We start from the raw sequence: 23,330 nt of genomic DNA, 5'->3' as shown, positions 1-23,330 counted from the left end.
TGGGCAGGCTGCAACCCCCTTTCAGTAATTTTCAAAATTGTTGTGAAAATTTAACAAGCCCCAGCTTTTCCCCATATCTTCTAGGAGAAAGTCACATACTGTAGAGTCTCGAAATAATAAGCTGCCCGGGCTATTTTAATTTTGAAAAGGTGGCTAATTCAATGGTGCGGCTACTTTTAGTGGAAGGATATTTCGAGACTCTAAGATATTTGAATTTTCAGACCCCCCCCATTCTTACTTAGAGCTTCCGACGTCGGTTAAAATAAGAAATGGCTGAACATTGTGTTGTGCGACAAGATGAATGACGTACAAATCATGACACTCCACGCAACGCTATTAAAGTGTATGAATCGTTTTCAGCAGAAACTGTGAGCTTAATATTCTAATAATTGGATAATATTCTAAAAGCTGTATAACATTTGCACTAATTTCTGCCAAGTCAACATTTATACTAGATATTTTTAATTACATTAAATTTTCTTTTAGTGATATTAAACTGGAATTCATGATTATAGTGAATGTGATGAAAGTTGACGTGTTTTGAGAGCAGTAAAATGGGCAAGTTTTGTTGTTGCATATTTTAGCAACTTTTTGCTCATTTTATGGGCATCCAATGAAGAAGGTTTTTAAAAGCCTTTTTTCCTCGTAAACCAGAATATTAAGACTAAAGGAATGATCAAGTCAGTTGGCAGATCATCATTTCAATAGCTTTCCTTTTCAGTGATAAGTTTATGGATTAGGCTGACTATTATAACAAAGAACGTCCAATTAGATTAGAAAAGTAAATTTAGTAAAGTCAAAAGAACCAGTTGAAACTTTGGTTACCTTTCATGCACGAGAATGTGTTTATATAACCGCGTTTTCTTTTCTTTGATTGTGGACTAACTCAAGCATGAATAGACTACTTTAAGTACAAAGAGTAAATAGATAAAATCTTGGATAATAACTGAACCAAATGCAATAATGACCAAATCAATTCAAGTGTTTTAGGGAACAAACAACATTTTATTTGCAAAGGTAGTGGCAAGAAAATTGTTATTTTTGTAGGATAAAACGTTTGTTACTTGCACCGCAATTAACGTAGCCGATAATCCGTCTTATGTCCAGCGTATCAGTGGCGTGCGTCAAGAAGCCAGAGTAGGTCCTGGGACCAATGGGAAAATACTGGCCCTTCTTAAAAAATATTAGCTATTGCGCAACAGAAAATTATTTCATAAGAATCCTAACTATCTTCTCCTTTCTCTTTTGAGTTATAAATATCATATTTTCCTTCATAAATTATTTAATTATATGTTTAAAAGATAGTTATATTGAGTTTCATTGAAGTTGATTTAAATTTTATATAAATGGTTGGTCATTAAATAAATAGATCAGTAGCTAAATCATTGCTAATTTTATGCTGATTACCAAAGAATAACACGTGCAAAATGTTAATATGGCGGACAATTTTTAAATTCTTTCCAATTCAAAAATAAAGCAAAGGAATGGACCGTTTTCGCCCTCCACGAATTAATAAATGACACACAAGAATGACGCCGAATCATCCAACAAATTTAACTTTGTTGCATTTTTAAAACGTTGTATAAAACGTCAAACTCACTTGACCTGTCTCGCATTGAAGGTCACAAAAGTCGTTTAACTGTCTCAATTCTGAAGAGCTAGACAGTATTTTGAAAGAATTGATTAGTGACAAATGACTTAGGAATGTATCTTAATTTGCCAATCACAACAAATGATAACCACAAGCAAGTTAAGAATTTTTAATTATGTCGCGTATTATTTATTATTTGCATGTGTTATAGTAATCAATAAACCTTTCGTTGCTTTTTAAATTGATAATAAGCTGAAGTTTTTATATTGCAGGAGATTATATTTTAGGAATGAAAAAAAAATAGTGAAAAGCACTTTCTAGCCAAAGTGAATTAAAAAAAATTAATGCTTGTTTTAATGCAAATTGCCACCACTAAAACGTTACAATCGGGAACAACTGAATACATGAGTATCCTCTCCCTCCCCTCCCCAATTTACTGTTCTGTAGACGGTCCTGCTTTCACGTATTAAACTTGGTATCCAAGGATAGTGCAAAGTGTTAAAATATGCTCTCATATTCTTCCTGTAATTAGCAAATAATTAAGTCAAGTGTAACGAAGGAAAAACACTTGGTAAACAGTTAAACCATCCAAACGATACAATTTGAAACGATTAATTTTTTAAAGACGAAAACTAGAAAAGTGAAAGCCAACCCGTAAAAACAACAAGGACGAGAAAGAAGGCAAGCTTTGTTTCAGGTGAAATAATGCCATGTAATAATCTTTTGAATAACGTCGCTTTCTCGGTGTTTACTGAGAAATATCAGACCTTTGTCTTTTTCTACAAACCTCGCCCTACGGGCTCGGTCTGTACAAGAAGACATCAGTCCGATATTTCTCCGAAAAGACCTCGCGCTCAGCTATTAATGACTTAGTATTGTAACTGGATTTCAGGGAAATTACATCGGGATTTCGGGGTGACTATGGTTGAATTCGAGGGAGCTAGTTAAATAGCAGAATTTTGGGCTCAATACAATTATTTTACTCGCACGCCCTATTTAAATCTCACCTTGTCTTGAAGCAAAAGAAACAGTTGGGGTTACCCAGATAATATGCAAACAATGGCAGCAAATATATTAGATAATCACAGCGAATATATAAATGACTATGTTCAGTATAGAGTCACTCATTATTCAAAAATATGAAGACAATAGACTAAAAAACAGTCGATATGTAAAAGAAAAATCTCAAAACGCAGCAACAGCTGTGATATATACTCAATACACACTTATCATCGTATCAAACATTTAAATGTCAGTACACTTTCACGATACTTAAAATTTATCTTTATATTCGGTACCTTCTTTAAGTTACAGCATTCTTTATTAACCTCTTCTACAAAACGCTTTCAAAGCCTCGGTAAAAGTACATTACTTACATTGAAAACAGCAGCGTGCTTCTGTGTCTCATCCTCGTCATTATTGAAACCCAAAATGAAGCATTCGACTGCATTGCGTAAACTTTAATTATTGTACTCACAGATTACCAATTGGCGAATTATCAAAGTCATTGTATCTCTTAATTCTCAAGTGAAGGTAGTTATTGTTTAGCAATGCTAGAGAGCATGAACACTTCTGCTTTATACAATACATATGCATAAAGAATTGTTAATGAGTTCAATAGAGTTATTAATATGAAATTCAGCAGTATTATTCTATTGAAATGCTGTCACTGTTTGCTTATTGGTGGGTTGCAACCATCCTCCTGAGAGTAAGAGAACAATGGAATGCTGGCGATGTTGGATGAAATTAGCATTGTAAATAAGGAAAATCCTTTGTTAAAATCATCCAACATGTCGACTATGACGTAGCTTGCAACCCAAGAATTGCTTTGATTACCCTACGTCTTAACTTTCCTTCACTTTTGATGAATTTGAGACATGCACTCCTATATATATAGAGAACATGAAAAAATACTGAAAAGTGTATTAGTGAGTAAAGGCAGTTATTTTTAAAAATTATTTTAGTATCGAGTAGGATTTTCTGCATGCTGTTGTTAATACGACTTTATCCTTTCTTACATCGCAAAATAAAGTTACTGAACTTATGAATATTAATATTAAAGAATGCAAAAGTCGACCCCCACCCCTCAGAAATGTATTTTATTTCACATACAGAACAACTCCTCACATGAAAGGTGTTACGACAATTGCTCTGCATGACGATGGCAATGAATGGTGAATCGCAACCGCTGATAGAGATGGAGTCATTAATATTTGGAATTAAACGTTTAGAAATAAGATATTTCGTTCAAGCAACAAAATCTGAAATGAAACCAAGAAACATCTAGTTGTGGAAAATAATCTCGGAATAAGATTATGAACATGCTTAACTTTATGAAGGCTAAAAATCACTAAAGGCTGCTTCTTAGCATACACATATAGTAATTGATGTAACTCTAATACGCATGGCATAATTTGACCTTTCAAGTATAGTTTTATTTGTTACGTTATACGGTTACATAAATTGAAATAAAACAGGAAAAAACTTATTAAAATATTTATTTCGAATACAACAAAAAACGAATAAACAAAAAGTAAAAGAACAATCCAATCAATTAAAACTTACCTGTTTTAACACTGATAAGTGACTCTCGAACATTCGTCGTAACTCCAATATTTTGCACAACAGGATCTGCGCATGCGCAGGGAAATTTCTGCGCCGTGCTATTTCCTAAACTACTCGGACTACGGTGATGATCTTTAGCTCATGTGAAAGCTGTCGACGAGCCCTTTCGAATGAGCTATTGAAAATCGTCGTAAATCCACTATTTTGCGAGATAGGATCTGCGCATGCGCGAAGGCATCTCTATGCATGCGCAGTGTTACCTCCTAAACTAAGAGTGAAGTGATGTGCCGTAAACAGAGATGATGAGTCAGCACGGGCGACGAGTTAGTAATATAAGTAATTAACAATTTAACAGTTGCACGTAGCACATATCGTCATGAAGCAAGAAATGTCACTCAACTGTTATTGGTTAGTTTCAGTACATTTAATCGCAAATAGCAATGTACTACAAATTATGTAACAACAACGTAAAATTCAGTAAGAGTGAAAAATTCTCTGATAAATTGTCTGCAATAAATTTCATACGTTTTCCTCCTCGCTATATGATGACGTATAATTGTAGAAATTGGAAAACTCAAAAGCCTTCTCGTGGCTTAGCAGCTTAGCTCTAAATTTAAAACGGCTGAAGTTGAAGACGAAACGTCGACAGTAATCACCCTTACCATTACTTTCGCGATGGCCGTATTGAAAAATCATAGCTACGTCTGTCATGCTTATTATAAAAAGCTGACGTCAGTCAGAGTTAAGTTGACTCTGAAGATGAGTACCGCTAAGGTTGTCGAAACGTCAGTCAACATCCATACCAACAGTCGTCCTCAGGACTTTACTAACCTGGATGATCTTCATCCACATAACATGTTAAAATACTCCCGGGGTTAAACCATTCACTTTATTACTGTTTTGTGTTAGTGACCTGTCATTTTTTTGGTGAAACTTCCAACATTGTGAAAATATTAGCCTGTTAAGACCAATACATACGTCGAAGACACGCGATATCAATGACCATCGCACACGTGATGACAAACATTGCCTACAGCTGTGAATCAAGGAATATATTTGGACAAATCGATTCTAAAAGAAGCGTTAAGTGATTTCTAGGCAGCCGATGATGTATAAACAATTGACAAGCTTGAAATCGTCAGCTTGCAACGTATCACTTATGTCACAGGTCATAAAATTGCCGTGTTTTTCCTAACTATTTTTAATTGCATTATTGCCTCCGTGGAGAATATTAATTACGTACGCACTCTCCAAAAACTCGTTTCATGTACTACTTAAATAAATATTACAGCATCAATATTGTTGCCAACGAAGTGCCAGGTGGGAAACGTATTCTCAATATAAATATTAGAGCCCAACAAATAATTTTAAACATAGACATAAACAATTTGGTTTTATGAAATTTATTAAAAGAGTGACGTTTCGTCTTTACTCAAGACATCTAGTTAGTCTGAAGACACCTAATTGGTCAAGACACATTTTACTCAAGACACCTAATTAGTCTGAAGATATCTTGAGTAAAAACGAAACGTCACTCTTTTAATAAATTTCATAAAACCAAATTGTTTATGACTGTTAGGTTTTGTGATGTAGCCATGTACCTTCTTTAGTATAATTTGACTTACACCAACAAATGTTACAGATAACTATACGATAACATTTAATGTTCAACGTCTTCTATTTTACAATGATTTAACTACTCCTATTTATACAAAATTTACGTAAGATTATTTTGGGTTCTGCTAACAAATATGGTTTATTGACGTCAACGGAAAACTACTAGGAAACTATAAAAAATATTGTCTTGATAACATTATAAGTATCTCTTAACATTAGTCATATAATTACTTACACTTGAATTTATGATTTGCTAATCACGGGAAGAATATTAGAGCATATCTTAACACCCCCACTTGCTCTTATGTTCTGAGCATAACATATTTGAATTCCTAACTGATACTTACCTTTGGCCTTACTTATGCGCACTTTAGAATTTCTACCGTACGTTTCCTAATATTGTCTGCCTAAATTTTTCCAATTTGTTTTTGCTTGTTGGTTTTGTAAAAATATCTGCTACGTTGTCTTCACTAGGTACATATTTTAAGCTAACTCTTCCTTGCTGAATTTCTGATCTGATAAAGTGGTATCTAATGTCGATATGTTTTGATCTTTGATGATGAACTGGGTTTTTAGCTAGATTCATTGCTCCTTGATTATCTATTAAAAGAAAGGACTTACCTTCCTTTATACTTACCTTCATATCTAAACAAAGTTGCATTAAAAACTTCGCTTCTTGAATTGCATTTGCTAGGGCAATATATTCTGCTTCACACGTTGATAGTGCTACAGTTGGTTGTTTTCGACTCTTCCATGATATGAGAGGACCTTTTTGTGAAAGCTGAAAATTGTAACCTGTAATACTTCGTCTATCTTTTATAGACGCTCCCCAATCTGAGTAACAGAAACCTGTAAGTTTAAGTTGTGAATCTGATTTTTGAAAGACTAATCCTACCTCTTGTGTCCCTTTTAAATATCTTAAAACATGTTTGGCAATGGATAAATCTGCTTGTGTGGGTTCAGACATTTTCTGAGATAGTTTAGTAACAATATAACATAAATCTGGTCTAGTTCCAGTCATCACATATATTAAGCTTCCTACGATTGCTCTATACAATTTTGGATTTGATAGTACCGGTGATTCTTCGTTCATAACTTTTTCAATTCCTAAAACACAGGGTGTCGGTTTTGGTTTACAATCGGACATTTTAAATTTTGAAAGAACTTTCTGAATATACCGTGTTTGATTCATCTTATAACAATTTTCACTTCTTTCAAATTTTGTGCCTAAGAACCATTTTAATTCGCCTAGATCTTTCATTTTGAATCGATTGCTCAAAGAATCTTTTATACTGTTTAAAGAATGAATGTCGCTTGCAGCTACAATGATGTCATCCACCCAAATTATGACAATAACACATTTTTCACTATCAATGGTACGAACATATAAACATGGATCTGCAAGTGATTGAATAAAATTTTCTTTTACTAAAAATTCATGCAACAAATTGTTCCAATTCCTGCCGCTTTGCTTAAGACCGTAAAGTGATTTCTTCAATTTACAAACTAATTTTTCGCCATTTTCACCTAACTTTTCATAGCCTTCTGGTTGATCAATGAAAATTTCACAATCAATAGGTGCGTTCAAATAAGCGGTTTTGACATCCATTTGGTGAATGATCATGTCTTTGTTTACAGTGCGTTGTAGTAATGTGCGAATTGAACTCATGCGTGCTGTGGGTGCAAATGTTTCTTGATAATCAATTTCCTGCACTTGAGAATAACCTTTGGCTACAAATCTGGCTTTATACGTTTCCGCCTCATTTTCATCTGTCTTAATTGTGTAAACCCATTTCGCCCCCACTATTTGTCTATCGTTTGGTTTTGGTACAAGCTCATATGTATCATTTTCTACTAGGGCTTTCATTTCAATATTCATGGCCTCTTGCCATTTGTCTGCATCATGTGCTTCAACAGCCTGTTTGTATGTTAATGGCATGTCCTCAACCCTATAACAATAGTCTACTGTAAGACTTAAACTGTCTTTTGTTTGGTTTTGTCCAAAATAACTTGGTTTGCTCCGTTCTCGTGTGGGATATCTAACTAGTTGTTCTTGTTCATGCTGTCCTTGTGCGTGCGTGTCACTACTTAACTCAGGATTGTTTGTTTTTGAAATATCTTCTTGTTCTTTTAAATTATTTGGCTTTTCTTCTGTTTCATTCATGCTATCTGCATTTTGTATTCTATCTGAAATCATATCGTCGATATCATTTATATTTTCTGCCTGAAATTTATCATGAAATTTGACACATCTTGCTTTCTCTACTTTATTTGATTCAAATATGCCGGACTTTCTTTGTCATAACCAACAAAGATTCCTTTTCGACCGCGATTGTCTAACTTTTTGACATTTTGTACATATGCATAACAAGTGGATCCAAATACATGCATGTTGCTTAAGTTTGGTTTCTTACCAACCAAAGACTCGAAGGGTGTTTTTCCTAAACGTGAGTTGAAACACCTGTTTCGAATGTAGACTGAAGTCATCACAGCATAAGTCCACAAATATTTGGGTAGCTTTGCCTCTAATAAGAGACATCTTGCCCTATTAAATAAAGTTTGCCATGCTCTTTCTACTGTGCCGTTTTGATGCGGAGAATAAGGTGCACTTGTCTCATGTTTGATACAATGATTTCTTAACAAAAATTTGAATTCTCTATTAACAAACTCACCTCCGTTGTCGCTTCGTAGTCTCTTAACTTTGCCATAAGGTGCAGCGTCAGCTAAGAACTTTTTCGTAGCCTCAAGTGTATCACTTTTCCTTCTCAAGAAATAAATCATTGTTATTCCTGTAAAATCATCAACAAATGATAAAGCATATTTAAAGCCGTCTTTAGCAGTAGGCTCAATTGGCCCAGCTAAATCACAATGAACAAATTCTAATGGAAATTTTGCTCTCAGATCTGGCTCCCTATTTCTGGTTTGACACATTTTGCCTTGGGTACATACTTCACATTCTATTTCGCTGTAGTCAGTAATCTTCATGCCTTTGACTACCTTTTCTAGTTTTCTAATGTCTCCATAATTACAATGACCTAATACCTTGTGCCAATCGTGTAGTGTCGTTGCTGTGTTGCTTGGCGAAGAAATACTATTTAAGTAATAAAATCGACCTTTCTTCTCAAGTTTGAATACGCTGCCTTCCTCTGTTTTGTATTCACTTACTTGTTTTCCTAATTTTATTGTGCCTCCTCTGTCTATTTCTGCTGATACTGAAAAGATATTTTGATTGTACGTCGGAATATAGAGCGCGTTATGCAGGATTACATCATGCAAGTTACCCTTAACATCAAATAACTTAACCTTAGCATTTCCCTTTCCTAATACAACATTAGCTCTACTCCCATCAGCTAATTCAATAAAATGAGTATTGTTATCAAAGTTTTTATCAAAACTTTCAAATTTGGAACTGTCATTAATTATGTGACTCGTTGCTCCCGTGTCCACTAACAAGTCTGTATCTCCTTGGCTTCTTCTTCTTCTGTCTTTGTACTCTTGTGTTGTGAATGCAAATGAATGTTCGTCTTTTGTTGTTTTCTCCTTAACTTTCTTTACTGTGTCCTTCTTCGTTGCCTTGCACTCATTAGTATTGTGAGTCTTGCTTTTGCACTTGGCACACCATTTTCCGTTTTTCATCCAACATTCTGAACTTTTATGACCTTTCTTGCCGCACGTAAAACATTTCCCTTCAAATCGTTGATTCTGTTTTGAAAACATAACTCGATCGGTTTCATCTTTTTCACACGATTTTTCGTTCTCGTCGTAATCTCTCAACGTCGTTTTGAATTCACTGAAAGTCATTTGTTTTTCCCTTTGGATGACCACAGTTGCAAACGTTTTATAATTTTTCGGAAGCCCTTTCAGAACCATTGCAATCAGCAGCCCATCGCTTATAACTTCCTCAGTATATTTTAAAGCAGTCGCTGCAGTCTCAGCACGTATCACAAAATCAGTCGTGGTTTCGTTTTCCCCTTTCTTTAACGAGGTCAATTCTGTATACAGAGCGATGATTCTTGGCTTTCCTTTGCCTTGGTAATGTTCACGCAGAACACCAAGCGCTTTTCTACCATCGTCTCTTGCCTCTCTTATTATAAGAGACAAACTCCGATCGTCCAGACATTGTACCAATTCAGCGAAGGCATTTGCATTTCTCGCCTCATCCAGTCCTTCCTCATCTCGACTAGGAACGAACACATCGTACAGCTTCTGTATTCTCATAAACGAAAGAAACTTCACCTCCCAGAGTTCATACTTGGCTTCATCTCCATTGAAGACAATTCCTCTCCTGGGCCCATAACCTGTTAGGTTTTGTGATGTAGCCATGTACCTTCTTTAGTATAATTTGACTTACACCAACAAATGTTACAGATAACTATACGATAACATTTAATGTTCAACGTCTTCTATTTTACAATGATTTAACTACTCCTATTTATACAAAATTTACGTAAGATTATTTTGGGTTCTGCTAACAAATATGGTTTATTGACGTCAACGAAAAACTACTAGGAAACTATATAAAATATTGTCTTGATAACATTATAAGTATCTCTTAACATTAGTCATATAATTACTTACACTTGAATTTATGATTTGCTAATCACGGGAAGAATATTAGAGCATATCTTAACAATGACTATGTTTAAAATTATTTTTTGGGCTCTAATATTTATATTGAGAATAACAGCATCAACTAATTTCGTTGATAGCGACGACTTTGTCAAATGACATCAATTTTAATTCTTGTGTTTTGATGGATATATATTTCTTTAATGCAAGACTTTTTGTCTTATTTAGATGTCCTTGAAAACATCAATTATACGTGGGTAGTATACATTATGCGCATGGCATTTGACAAAATATCAAGGCAACTAATTAGAATGCGCATTATATACGTAATATAAAAGTCATATAACAATTGCCAGAGTAGTTAGGAAAAGTTTAAGTCAAGTGTTACATTTCCGTAACAAAGTCGAAAGAAACAGGAAAAAATTTATCAAACAATTTATTTAGAAATATAACTAATAAGAAATGAGGAAAAGTAGAAGAACAATCCAATAAGTTAACACTTATCAATTTCACCTGTAATAAGTGACTTTATGGTTAACACACTTGATGTTTGTACATTCGATGAATTTTTCACAAGAGATTAATTTAACACATTTTATGTTAACACATTGCGTAATTCGCTGAAAATCTCTACGTGCTTGACATTGAATTTTTAAGATATATTTTACCTACAACATCGATGAAATTAAATTGACATTAAAACTTCAAATCTAAACATTTATGCACCGAACGACCTCGACTGACTGTAGTACTTTGAGAACATAGAGATGTTAGCAATAGAAAATTACTTCCTCTATCTCAAAGCAAACTAACACATTCCTTGATAACAATTTTATTCTACATCATATATTTCTATGTTCCAGAAAAAAACCACTTCGTACTAATCATTTTGTATTATATTATTCTATTTGTTGGGTACTTTTCCGGCAAAGGGGAAGCGCGCGCCGCCGCTTCGCCCATCACTCTAAATCCACCCCCGTCACATTACCCCAAATTGCAACTAAAAATTAATTTAGTTTCAGGTATCATTGACTGAGGAATTACTCCAAAGCTAGTTAAAGATTTAAGTAAAATGTTTTAAGCCTCGATTGTTTGCATGGAGAATTCTTCAAACTTATTGGCAAAACATCAAGCTAAATCGCTTTCATTTAACAATCACATTTTCGATATTTGGATGAAAAATTCTAGTTTTTAGTTCACAGTCACGTTACTTAGCAAAAAATAATTCGAAACTGACCACAATAATAAAACCACAATGCGAAACCGAACTGTTATGATAAATAATTACATGCACATAAGCAACCATTTTCATTGTTTAGTTAACGTCACAATACTAACTAAAACGTGACTAAAGATAACCTCAATTAACCTGCCTAGCGCATATCATGTATGATAATGTATGATATAATGTTGTACACCAAACATATGTACTCCAAGATTTTAACATAATTATCGAATCCACTGAAAAACAGATTAGTAGCTACATCATAAAATAATGTATGATTACAACGAAACGAACCGTCTTTTAAAAAACTATTTAGAGCTAATGGTTAATTTTACTTGACTTGCCACGGCATTTTCAAATGATTACAAGTTAAGAATGAAAGGGTTTTAAAATAAAATAAAGATATTTGCACAGACAGATTTCTTTATATAGACACAATGCCTTTCCCCATAGTAATAACACCAGGTACTATACACCACTAACCACTATACCACCAAACTCTATTTAGAAAACAAAAATGTAACAAATTACATGAACATACTGTGAATGAAGCTTGAGTGAATAATATATTTCTGTAATGAAAAAATCAGGTAGCCACACATGTTTTCGAAAAGATTTTATGTTTTGGACTGAATGCTTTCAAAAACATTATGAAAATTTCCGTCGAAACTGATTTGCGGTTAGCACACAAAAACACATCATCCTTATTCTGACAGCGCATTTCGGAGGCAAGGAAGAACTTTCACTCCTTTCGAACAAACTGGAAGATTCCAGGTAGCAAAAAGTAGAGCAAATAAATAGAACCGACGCTTGGAGATTCATTCATACTTAGTACTCGGCTGCACATACAAGAACAGCTGAAGACTGTCAAAAAATAGCAAACCAAAGAAAATCGAAATTATTGTGAGAAATCGTTCGCTCGCTCATATTGGAAAAAGAAAAGCAATGGGTGAGTCAGAACTACAGTTGTTGTAAAATTATCGGCAGTTTATATATTGGTAAATGTAATGATTTCTTCAGCGAATACTTTTTTAAAACAATAAAAATGGAGCACATGAATTTAAAATCTTACAAAAAAACTGACAAAAATTATCTCACAGTAGGGCGGAGCTCTGATCTCATGCAATACTGAATGATAATTAATTTGCAGTAACTCTAACATAAGCCAATATACGTCATAAGATCTAATCAAGTTAGCTTGCTATTAATAAAAACAGTGCCGGACCGGGTACGTCAAAAAATAAATTACTGCAGCTCCTTTTACAATATATTTACAAGTTTACAAACATTTTAGATGCAAGTGCATTGGTAAACTTATATGCATTAGAAATTCCGAACCAATAATGTTTTTGAACGTATTTTTCGAATATAAAATCGAATTGAGCTATATAACTTTATTTTGCCGAACGCTGAGTCCGCTTATGATTTAAAAACAAATTTTGTCGGCAAAAAATATTTGGAACTTCAACATACATAGACGTTTTCCGCCGTTCAAACAAGGATGACATTATTACAAAAACTATCTATACAAAGAGATATTGAAACAATGACGCAAAAAACGTCATTTGCAGTAATCAGTGCGTGACTAACAATGTACGTATTGTATAAAAATACCTATTTTACAAAGTGTTATAAAGTCTTTATTTTCAATGATTAATATTACGTACACATTTACACAATATCTCATCAGATAAGTAAATACGAAAGTATACATACACATAACAATACAAAATTTGCATCTACAGCAAAAGAGTATCTCGGGAAGATATAACGACAAATTCGTCTTGGTTTAGAGTAAAATTTGACGATTCTACTAAAATACTTGTCTGTTTAGCCCACTTGCCTTTGTGAGTACAAATTCGAGCAAAAAAACTTTTGGCAAGATATAGCATATGACATTTAACGCGCATAGGTGTAGTTAGAGCATGAGTCAGTACAGACAATTTCGTCATCGCCTGTTTAAACGTACTTCGCATACAATTGTAATTGATGTAATTTCATCAGCGATACCTTCCAACTGATTTGATACATTCCAACTGATTTCATACATTTCAAATGATTTTATACATTTCAAATGATTTTATACATTCGGATTCCAACTGATTTTATACAATACAAATGATTTACAACACTACCTATTCATAAATAGTTGTAGTTGTTGTAATTCAGGTGATACTTACTAGTATCAAATTTGATCATTTATCGTACAAGAATTCGAAAGTAAAGATGAATTGCCATCGCCGATAATCGTTCACGTGTAAATTTCTTATGTTGTAAATGTTGTAAGAGTTGGACAAGTTCAACTTCTTGAACAGCTCTCGATTTGTCTGGGATTAAATTACAACAATTACAACAATGACAACGCGCGTTTACTTATAGTTGTAATTGCTGCAAACGTTCATCACCGATCGAATTACAACAATTACAACTATATGTGAACTAGGCTTTATGGTAAAGTTGGTGCCGATCGTTCACACGAAATCTTGGACGAAAACATTCAAAATTTAAAATATTTTACGAGTAAAGCTAAACTATCTTTTCAAAGCATTTCTATAATGCCAGAGACAAATTTAGCTCCTAATATGGTTTGAATTACTGAATGAGGATACTATAGACGCTCACGAAACACAAAGCAACCAATATTTGTCCTTATAATAACCCATCATGACAGCAGTCGTAGGCGAATATATTATTTTCATTGTCTGTAATGTACAGGTCAATGCATATCAAAGACATACTGCAATAAATAACTAAAATAAGCAATGATATCGAAATATTAAAAAGGGAAAACCCATCGAGTATTTATGTGTAGATCTGATTAGTTACATGGAAAACTTTACTTTAGTAAAATACAAAACTTCTTCTAACAGCAAGCCGTCAAAAGGAGACTTTTGACAGCAAGCGGTCAAAAGAGACCACTCACAGCAAGCGGTCAAAAGGAGACTTCTGACAGCAAGCGGTCAAAAGGAGACTACTCAGTCTATTCTTCGGCAAACGACAAAATGAATATCAAATGCTTATGAACAGACATAAAAACCAGGCCGTATACACAAGCTTAATCCACATAGTGGTAAAAATATCTTATGGTGCCCGAGAGTGATTGTTTATTATACATGATTTATATATGAGTAAAAATATCCTGCAATCTCGGTTGGATTTCGGTCTCAAAAAAATCCCTTAAACTACGAAAGAGAGTTGTGCAAGAAGTTAATATTTTTAACCGCTGCATACAAACAGAAACAATTGCTTTAACAATGAAAAATATGAAGATGTATAACCGGAATATTATTTGTGTAATATGCCAATACACCGGCGTACATCGATGTTATAATAACTAATTATCATATTACAAAACGATGCTAATATGTAGTGTTTGATTGCATATATTGAATAAGTTGTAAATAAATGAACACTGAACAACTGACAGAGCGAGACCCAAAAGATAGCATGAAAGAATTAACGACATTGACGTTAACTTTTTGGTCGCGTTTATAACGGTTAACCCCATCAAGTACTTCACAGCTATGTACGTATTTTGGTGTTTGTTCACTGTAAAAACAATATCCATCAGGAAACCAACAATGATATCGTGTTAAAAAACTTACAGAGCATGACCATGCAACTCTTGAGATGGCTAGGCTACCGCTTAACAGTTAATAGATTGTCACTTTGTCGTTTGCAAGAGCTCGAATGCTTTGCTTTGCTGTCTTTTGTCTTCAATTTAAGAAAATATTTTAATTATTGCTGTGTGATTAGCGTATTTGTCGTGGTGATTGACAATTGAGTAGTTCTTCAAAGAACAGTTGAACACCAAAATGAGGATATTACATAAAATTAAAATGACACGATGCATTTCGGCAAACTGCAGCATAATTTTATAACTATCTTCATTTCAGTTTTCTACAGTTCTTAAGAACTACTTAAATTGTCGTTCAAGATGACAAATACGTTAATGAGAGCAATATTTAAAGTTCGTGACCACAATAAAGTCTTTGTTTTATAAAAAAATGTAATTTCCCCTAAAACGTCATTGGAACTCATGCAATTGCCTCAATTCAAATCTGACTTTGCAATATTGTCCAGTCACTCTTCCCATACAGGCTATATACACAGTAATAGATTTCTGAAATGTGATTTCCCTACAACATCATTGGAATTGAAGTGCGTCAAAGCTGACTTTGCAATAATTTGAGAGCAATGAGCTGCCTGAATTACTTATTACTTATTTCTAAAAACAGACGAGTTGTTTTTTTTATAGTAACTAACTAATTTGCAATTCTATATAGCTATCAAATAAATTTATGTTCTCGAACAAGTCATGGAGTTCATCTTTTGAACAAAGAATGCAATATTGTCCAAAAAAAATACATATCCAATCGTATTTAGCTGTAGTAATGAAAAAAAATGATATAAATGTAGCTTTAAAATTTTGTAACATGCAAATAGTTAAATGGATATATAGCCACCGTAGCACACATAATCCATGACAAACAAAATTATCAAAATCTACAACAAGCGCTACAATGCGTGTTTGCTCTTCCTATTTTAAAAATATAGCCACGTAAACAATTTGACACATCTTTGTTGCCCGGCTATATAAAACAATCAAAAGAAAAATTTACCCGGAATTTGCCAGAAGCAAATCAACAATTACATCTCAATTAAATAGCTATGTAAATTGGCATTTCGACAATTCATTATATCTGTAAATTCTTCCCATTTCATATTACTCACAATATATGATAAATTGATAATTCAGTAATGTTTACGTCAAAATATAATGTGCCGACGTAGGATCGTTTAATTGAGAGACATGATTAACAGTGTAAATATTTACTTTTTAAGCAAGTTGAGAGGATAGGCCAGCCTGACCATAGTGCAGAATATGAGAGAATAATGAAAGAATAATTATGCTATGGGCCCACGCTTTCAGATTCTTCTTTATGATTTGAATTTTACAGTAACTTAATTAAGTGAAGCAAACAATGGTTTAAGAGTAAGAAATCTTAACATTTCAAGTGCCAGTTTATAAATTAATAACGACATAAATACTTCAATATAAAACTGGTTGATTACAGAGATTTGATGAGTCATCTTCAATGGTTCAGGGATGAATAAACATTGATTGTATAGTAAATAAACAATTAAATGAGAGTACCTACATAATGATTACATATGAATGACATTCCGTTCAAATATATTCATAGTACTTATCAAAATATAGGATGTCTTTGAAGACTAATTTCCATCTCAATTGTGGTTAAAATCTTAAATTTTTGAGGTTTATAAAACCATTCTATTGAAATTAGAGAGTATAAAAGACGTTTCAGAACTCATCATTTATAAAAGCGAAGCTAAGTTGTGATGTATAAGAGAGACAATACACCTGACATTGTACAAGATATCTTTGAGAAATCAGCTTGTAAAAACAGAAGAAATGGGTGAGCAATGCATGTTTATTAATGATGGAGGAAATGCATAAATTTAGTCTTCAAGAAAATTATTTAATGAATTTCTTATAAATAAGACAGTTAAAGATACTTTCATTAGTGTTGACAAATTTTTTTGATGACATAATTCTACGATTAATGAATTTATTTTGTTAATAATATAATTGAGTGATTTACTGAAACAATACACCATAACCCAACACCCCTTGTACTTTTTCACGATAAAATAAATGCTTCATAAAATGAGCAGTTCACGTGTGTAATAATGAGCATTAAATAATGAATTTTCTGAAAAACAATCTTTGTCTTCTTTAGGTGTCTTTAACAACTTTATATATACATGCATAATATGTGTGATGTTCATGAGCAAGAATGTGCATGGTAAAACAGAGAACAAGACTACTAACAATAAACCAGGTACAAAAACAAATAATGATTTGAATCACGATGAAAATGAGTTAACATTAATATTCATTTCCTGTAGTTTCAGTCCTCAAGGAAGAAGTTGTCTCAATTTATAATAAAAACTTCGCTGAGATACCGAAGGACAGGGACCCATATTATGTTAAAGTTCAACGATGTAACATCGATAAAGATATTGTTCCTGAATGTTCATTATGTTGGCCCCAACCTATGACATTGACAGAAGTCGAGATTGTCGTTCCTGATTTAAAAAACTACACAAAATTTTATAAATATATTGTATATAATCACACTTCTTGTTACCTGGAAGAGAACTTGACAGCCGTGAACTTTAATCTACACAAGAATCTACCTTCAAACGAAAGTAAGGACTTCTGTATTTAATTAAAATTTAAACTGAGATCTAAATTTGAAACGCTTTTCCTTTTGTGTTTACAGTTAACGAAACAGAATTTACAACAAAAGTAAAATACAATCCACCAAACGTGAGAACATGTAATGACTATTGCAAGCATCCACAACCTCGTTTTCATGTGTACAGTGAATATACAAAGGTTCTTTTAAATTATCTCTTTATCCCATTCACTCAATGCTTGCCGGGTTGCAACGCAACAGAGAAAATGAAGCATGTCGAATTAAAACTCCTGGATGGTTCAACCCAAAATGAAGTTGTCAGGAATCACACATCGTGCACTTTTTGGATTCCAAAAGTCCATAAAAGTACACATTCTAATAGCAGCCGCAGTGGTCCAGGTAAAAAATTTTCAATTATGATTGAAAAATTTAACCAAAAAGCGTACTGTGTGTAATTAGATGTGCACAACTTTTGAGAAAAATTGCAAAATAATCATGTTTTACGATTTGCTTCATGATCTTATTTCCATAAAATTTCTCTACAGAAAGTCGACCCCAGGTGCTAAATAAAGGGTTATTTGTTTACATCACATCACCTAAATTGATGTTAGTTGCCTTCATTCTCTCGACTGTCCTCATCTCAATACTCATTCTGGACTGTAATCTGTGTCATCGTAAGAAAGGAATAATGTATTCGATAAAGAGTTGTGGAAAGAATGAAGAGTGTAAAGACTGCGTAAGAAGACAGCAGACTATGATAGAAATGGTTTAAGTATCAGTAGTTTTTGTGTCACATTTCTGCTAAAAACGAAGACATGAATGAATAAAGCATCTGAAACCAGGCCCATCGGAAGCTGTGGGGTTTGGGCAGGCTGCAACCCCCTTTCAGTAATTTTCAAAATTGTTGTGAAAATTTAACAAGCCCCAGCTTTTCCCCAAATCTTCTAGGAGAAAGTCACATACCGTAGATTCTCGAAATAATAAGCTGCCCGGTCTATTTCAATTTTAAAAAGGTGGCTAATTTAATGGTGCGGTTACTTTCAGTGGAATGATATTTCGAGACTCTAAGATATTTGAATTTTCAGACCCCCATTCTTACTTAGAGCTTCCGACGGCGGTGAAAACAAGAAATGGCTGAACATTGTGTTGTGCGACAAGATGAATGACGTACAACTCATGACACTCCACGCAAAGCTATTAAAGTGTATGAATTGTTTTCAGCAGAAACTGTGATTGTAATATTCTAATAATTGGATAATATTCTAAAAGCTGTATAACATTTGCACTAATTTCAGCCAAATCAACATTTATACTAGATATTTTTAATTAAATTAAATTTTCTTTATTGATATTAAACTGGAATTCATGATTATTAGTGAATGTGATGAAAGTTGACGTGTTCTGAGAGCAGTAAAATGGGCAAGTTTTGTTGTTGCATATTCAAGCAACTTTTGCTCATCTTGTGGGCATCCACTGAAGAAGGTTTTAAAAGCCTTTTTCCTCGTAAACCAGAATTATAAGACCAAAGGAATGATCAAGTCAGTTGGCAGATCATTATTTCAAGAGCTTTCCTTTTCAGTGATAAGTTTATGGATTAGGCTGACTATTATAACAAAGAACTTCCAATTAGATTTGAAAAGTAAATTTAGTAAAGTCAAAAGAACCAGTTGAATATTTGGTTACCTTTCATGCACGAGAATGTGTTTATATAACCGCGTTTTCTTTTCTTTTATTGTGGACTAACTCAAGCATGAATAGACTACTTTAAGTACAAAGAGTAAATAGATAAAATCTTGGATAATAACTGAACCAAATGCAATAATGACCAAATCAATTCAAGTGTTTTAGGAACAAGCAACTTTTATTTGCAAAGGTAGTGGCAAGAAAATCGTTATTTTGTAGATAAAACGTTTGTTACTTGCACCGCAATTAACGTAGCCGATATTCCGTCTTATGTCCGGCGTATCAGTGGCGTGCGTCACGAAGCCAGAGTAGGGCCCTGGGACCAATGGAAAAATACTGGCCCTTCTTAAAAAATATTAGCTATTGCGCAACAGAAAATTATTTCATAAGAATCATAACTATCTTCTCCTTTCTCTTTTGAGTTATAAATATCATATTTTCCTTCATAAATTATTTAATTATATGTTTAAAAGATAGTTATTTTGAGTTTCATTGAAGTTGATTTAAATTTTATATAAATGGTTGGTCATTAAATAAATAGATCAGTAGCTAAATCATTGCTAATTTTATGCTGATTACCAAAGAATAACACGTGTAAAATGTTAATATGGCGGACGATTTTTAAATTCTTTCCAATTCAAAAATAAAGCAAAGGAATAGACCGTTTTCGCCCTCAACGAATTAATAAATGACACACAAGAATGACGCCGAATCATCAAACAAATTTAACTTTGTTGCATTTTAAAACGTTGTATAAAACGTCAAACTCACTTGACCTGTCTCGCATTGAAGGTGAAAAGTCGTTTAACTGTCTCAATTGAGAGATTTTCCTGAAGAGCTAGACAGTATTTTGACTAAATTGATCAGTGACAAATGACTTAGGAATGTATCTTAAATTACCAATCACAACAAATGATAACCACAAGCAAGTTAAGAATTATTAATTATGTCGCGTATTATTCATTATTTGCATGCGTTATAGCAATCAATAAATCTTTCGTTGCTTTTTAAATTGATAATAAGCTGAAGTTTTTATATTGCAGGAGATTATATTTTAGGAATGAAAAAAAAATAGTGAAAAGCACTTTCTAGCCAAAGTGAATTAAAAATAATTAATGCTTGTTTTAATGCAAATTGCCGTCACTTGAACGTTACAATCGGGAACAACTGAATACTCCTCCCATATTTACTGTTCTGTAGACGGTCCTGCTTTGACGTATTAAACTTGGTATCCAAGGATAGTGCAAAGTGTTAAAATATGCTCTCATATCTTCCTGTAATTAGCAATTAATTAAGTCAAGTGATTCGAAGGAAAAACACTTGGAAAACAGTTAAACTATCCAAACGATACAATTTGAAACGATTAATTTTTTAAAGACGAAAACTAGAAAAGTGAAAGCCAACCCGTAAAAATAACAAGGACGAGAAAGAAGGCAAGATTTGTTTCAGGTGAAATAATGCCATGTAATAATCTTTTGAATAACGTCGCTTTCTCGGTCTTTACTGAGAAATATCAGACCTTTGTCTTTTTCTACAAACCTTGCCCTACGGGCTCGGTCTGTACAAGAAGACATCATTCCGATATTTCTCCGAAAAGACCTCGCGCTCAGCTATTAAGGGCTTAATATTGTAACTGGATTTCAGGGAAATTACATCGGGATTTCGGGGTGACTATGGTTGAATTCGAGGGAGCTAGTTAAGTAGCAGAATTTTGGGCTCATACAATTATTTTACTCGCACGCCCTATTTAAATCTCACCTTGTCTTGAAGCAAAAGAAACAGTTGGGGTTACCCAGATAATATGCAAACAATGGCAGCAAATATATTAGATAATCACAGCGAATATATAAATGACTCTTTTCAGTATAGAGTCACTCATTATTCAAAAATATGAAGACTATAGACTAAAAAACAGTCGATATGTAAAAGAAAAACCTCAAAACGCAGCAACAGCTGTGATATATACTCAATACACACTTATCATCGTATCAAACATTTAAATGTCAGTACACTTTCACGATACTTAAAATTTATCTTTATATTCGGTACCTTCTTTAAGTTACAGCATTCTTTATTAACCTCTTCTACAAAACGCTTTCAAAGCCTCGGTAAAAGTACATTACTTACACGTTTGTAATTGAAAACAGCAGCGTGCTTCTGTGTCCCATCCTCGTCATTATTGAAACCCAAAATGAAGCATTCGACTGCATGGCGTAAACTTTAATTATTGTACTCACAGATTACCAATTGGCGAATTATCAAAGTCATTGTATCTCTTAATTCTCAAGTGAAGGTAGTTATTGTTTAGCAATGCTAGAGAGCATGAACACTTCTGCTTTATACAATACATATGCATAAAGAATTGTTAATGAGTTCAATAGAGTTATTAATATGAAATTCAGCAGTATTATTCTATTGAAATGCTGTCACTGTTTGCTATTGGTGGGTTGCAACCATCCTCCTGAGAGTAAGAGAACAATGGAATGCTGGCGATGTTGGATGAAATTAGCATTGTAAATAAGGAAAATCCTTTGTTAAAATCATCCAACATGGCGACTATGACGTAGCTTGCAACCCAAGAATTGCTTTGATTACCCTACGTTTTAACTTTCCTTCACTTTTCATGAATTTGAGACATGCACTCCTATATATATAGAGAGCATGAAAAAATACTGAAAAGTATATTGGTGAGTAAAGGCAGTTATTTTTAAAAATAATTTTAGTATCGAGTAAGATTTTCTGCATGCTGTTGTTAATACGACTTGATCCTTTCTTACATCGCAAAATAAAGTTACTAAACTTATCAATATTAATATTAAAGAATGAAAAAGTCGACCCCACCTCAGAAATGTATTTTATTTCACATACAGAACAACTCCTCACATGAAAGGTGTTACGACAATTGCTCTGCACGACGATGGCAATGAATGGTGCATCGCAACCGCTGATAGAGATGGAGTCATTAATATTTGGAATTAAACGTTTGGAAATAAGATATTTCGTTCAAGCAACAAAATCTGGAATAGGTGTTACGACAATTGCTCTGCATGACGATGGCAATGAATGGTGCATCGCAACCGCTGATAGAGATGGAGTCATTAATATTTGGAATTAAACGTTTGGAAATAAGATATTTCGTTCAAGCAACAATATCTGGAATGAAACCGTGAAACATCTAGTTGTGGAAAATAATCTCGGAATAAGATTATGAACATGCTTAACTTTATGAAGGCTAAAAATCACTAAAGGCTGCTTCTTAGCATACACATATAGTAATTGATGTAACTCTAATACGCATGGCATAATTTGACCTTTCAAGTATAGTTTTATTTGTTACGTTATACGGTTACATAAATTGAAAAAAAACAGGAAAAAACTTATTAAAATATTTATTTCGAGTACAACAAAAAATGAATAAACAAAAAGTGAAAGAACAATCCAATCAATTAAAACTTACCTGTTTTAACACTGATAAGTGACTCTCGAACATTCGTCGTAACTCCAATATTTTGCACAACAGGATCTGCGCATGCGCAGGGAAACTTCTGTGCCGTGCTATTTCCTAAACTACTGGGACTACGGCGATGATCTTTAGCTCATGTGAAAGCTGTCGACGAGCCCTTTCGAATGAGCTATTGAAAATCGCCGTAACTCCAATATTTTGCGAGATAGGATCTGCGCACGCGCGAAAGTAATTCTGCGCATGCGCAGTGCTATCTCCTAAACTACTGGAGCTACGGCGATCACATTTAGCTCATCTGAATTTTCTCAACGAGCTCTTTCGAATGAGCTATTGAATTATGGCCGTAACTCCAATATTTTGCGAAATAGGCAGCCGATGATGTATAAATAA

General features: G+C 33.6%; 1 protein-coding gene and 1 long non-coding RNA gene across 4 annotated transcripts in view; one reads left to right on the top strand and one right to left on the bottom strand.

Annotated features, from left to right (window-relative positions):
* LOC124435555 overlaps window positions 1-23,330 on the top strand; it is a 34,032-nt gene that overhangs the window by 1,280 nt on the left and 9,422 nt on the right. Inside the window, exons 1-5 of one of the 3 annotated variants that reach the window (XM_046985547.1) lie at window positions 12,189-12,516; window positions 17,333-17,434; window positions 17,502-17,804; window positions 17,879-18,193; window positions 18,340-19,169. In XM_046985547.1, the coding sequence (XP_046841503.1) occupies window positions 12,513-12,516; window positions 17,333-17,434; window positions 17,502-17,804; window positions 17,879-18,193; window positions 18,340-18,566 (951 nt within the window). In that variant the 5' untranslated portion in view covers window positions 12,189-12,512 and the 3' untranslated portion in view covers window positions 18,567-19,169. Of the gene's footprint in view, window positions 1-12,180; window positions 12,517-17,332; window positions 17,435-17,501; window positions 17,805-17,878; window positions 18,194-18,339; window positions 19,170-23,330 lie in introns of those variants that run through there. The other 2 variants (XM_046985549.1, XM_046985548.1) reach the window with 2 other exon arrangements.
* Window positions 440-21,884, bottom strand: LOC124435620. The gene is made up of 2 exons (XR_006945096.1): window positions 21,605-21,884; window positions 440-881 (listed from the first exon to the last, which is right to left on the bottom strand). It is a non-coding gene; the product is annotated as an uncharacterized LOC124435620 (long non-coding RNA).

The sequence above is a fragment of the Xenia sp. Carnegie-2017 genome, unplaced genomic scaffold (genome assembly GCF_021976095.1).
Source record: "Xenia sp. Carnegie-2017 unplaced genomic scaffold, XeniaSp_v1 HiC_scaffold_14, whole genome shotgun sequence".
Taxonomy (NCBI): Eukaryota; Metazoa; Cnidaria; class Anthozoa; order Malacalcyonacea; family Xeniidae; genus Xenia; species Xenia sp. Carnegie-2017.
Note: the sequence above shows the minus strand (reverse complement) of the source record. Positions and strands in the feature narration are given on the sequence as shown.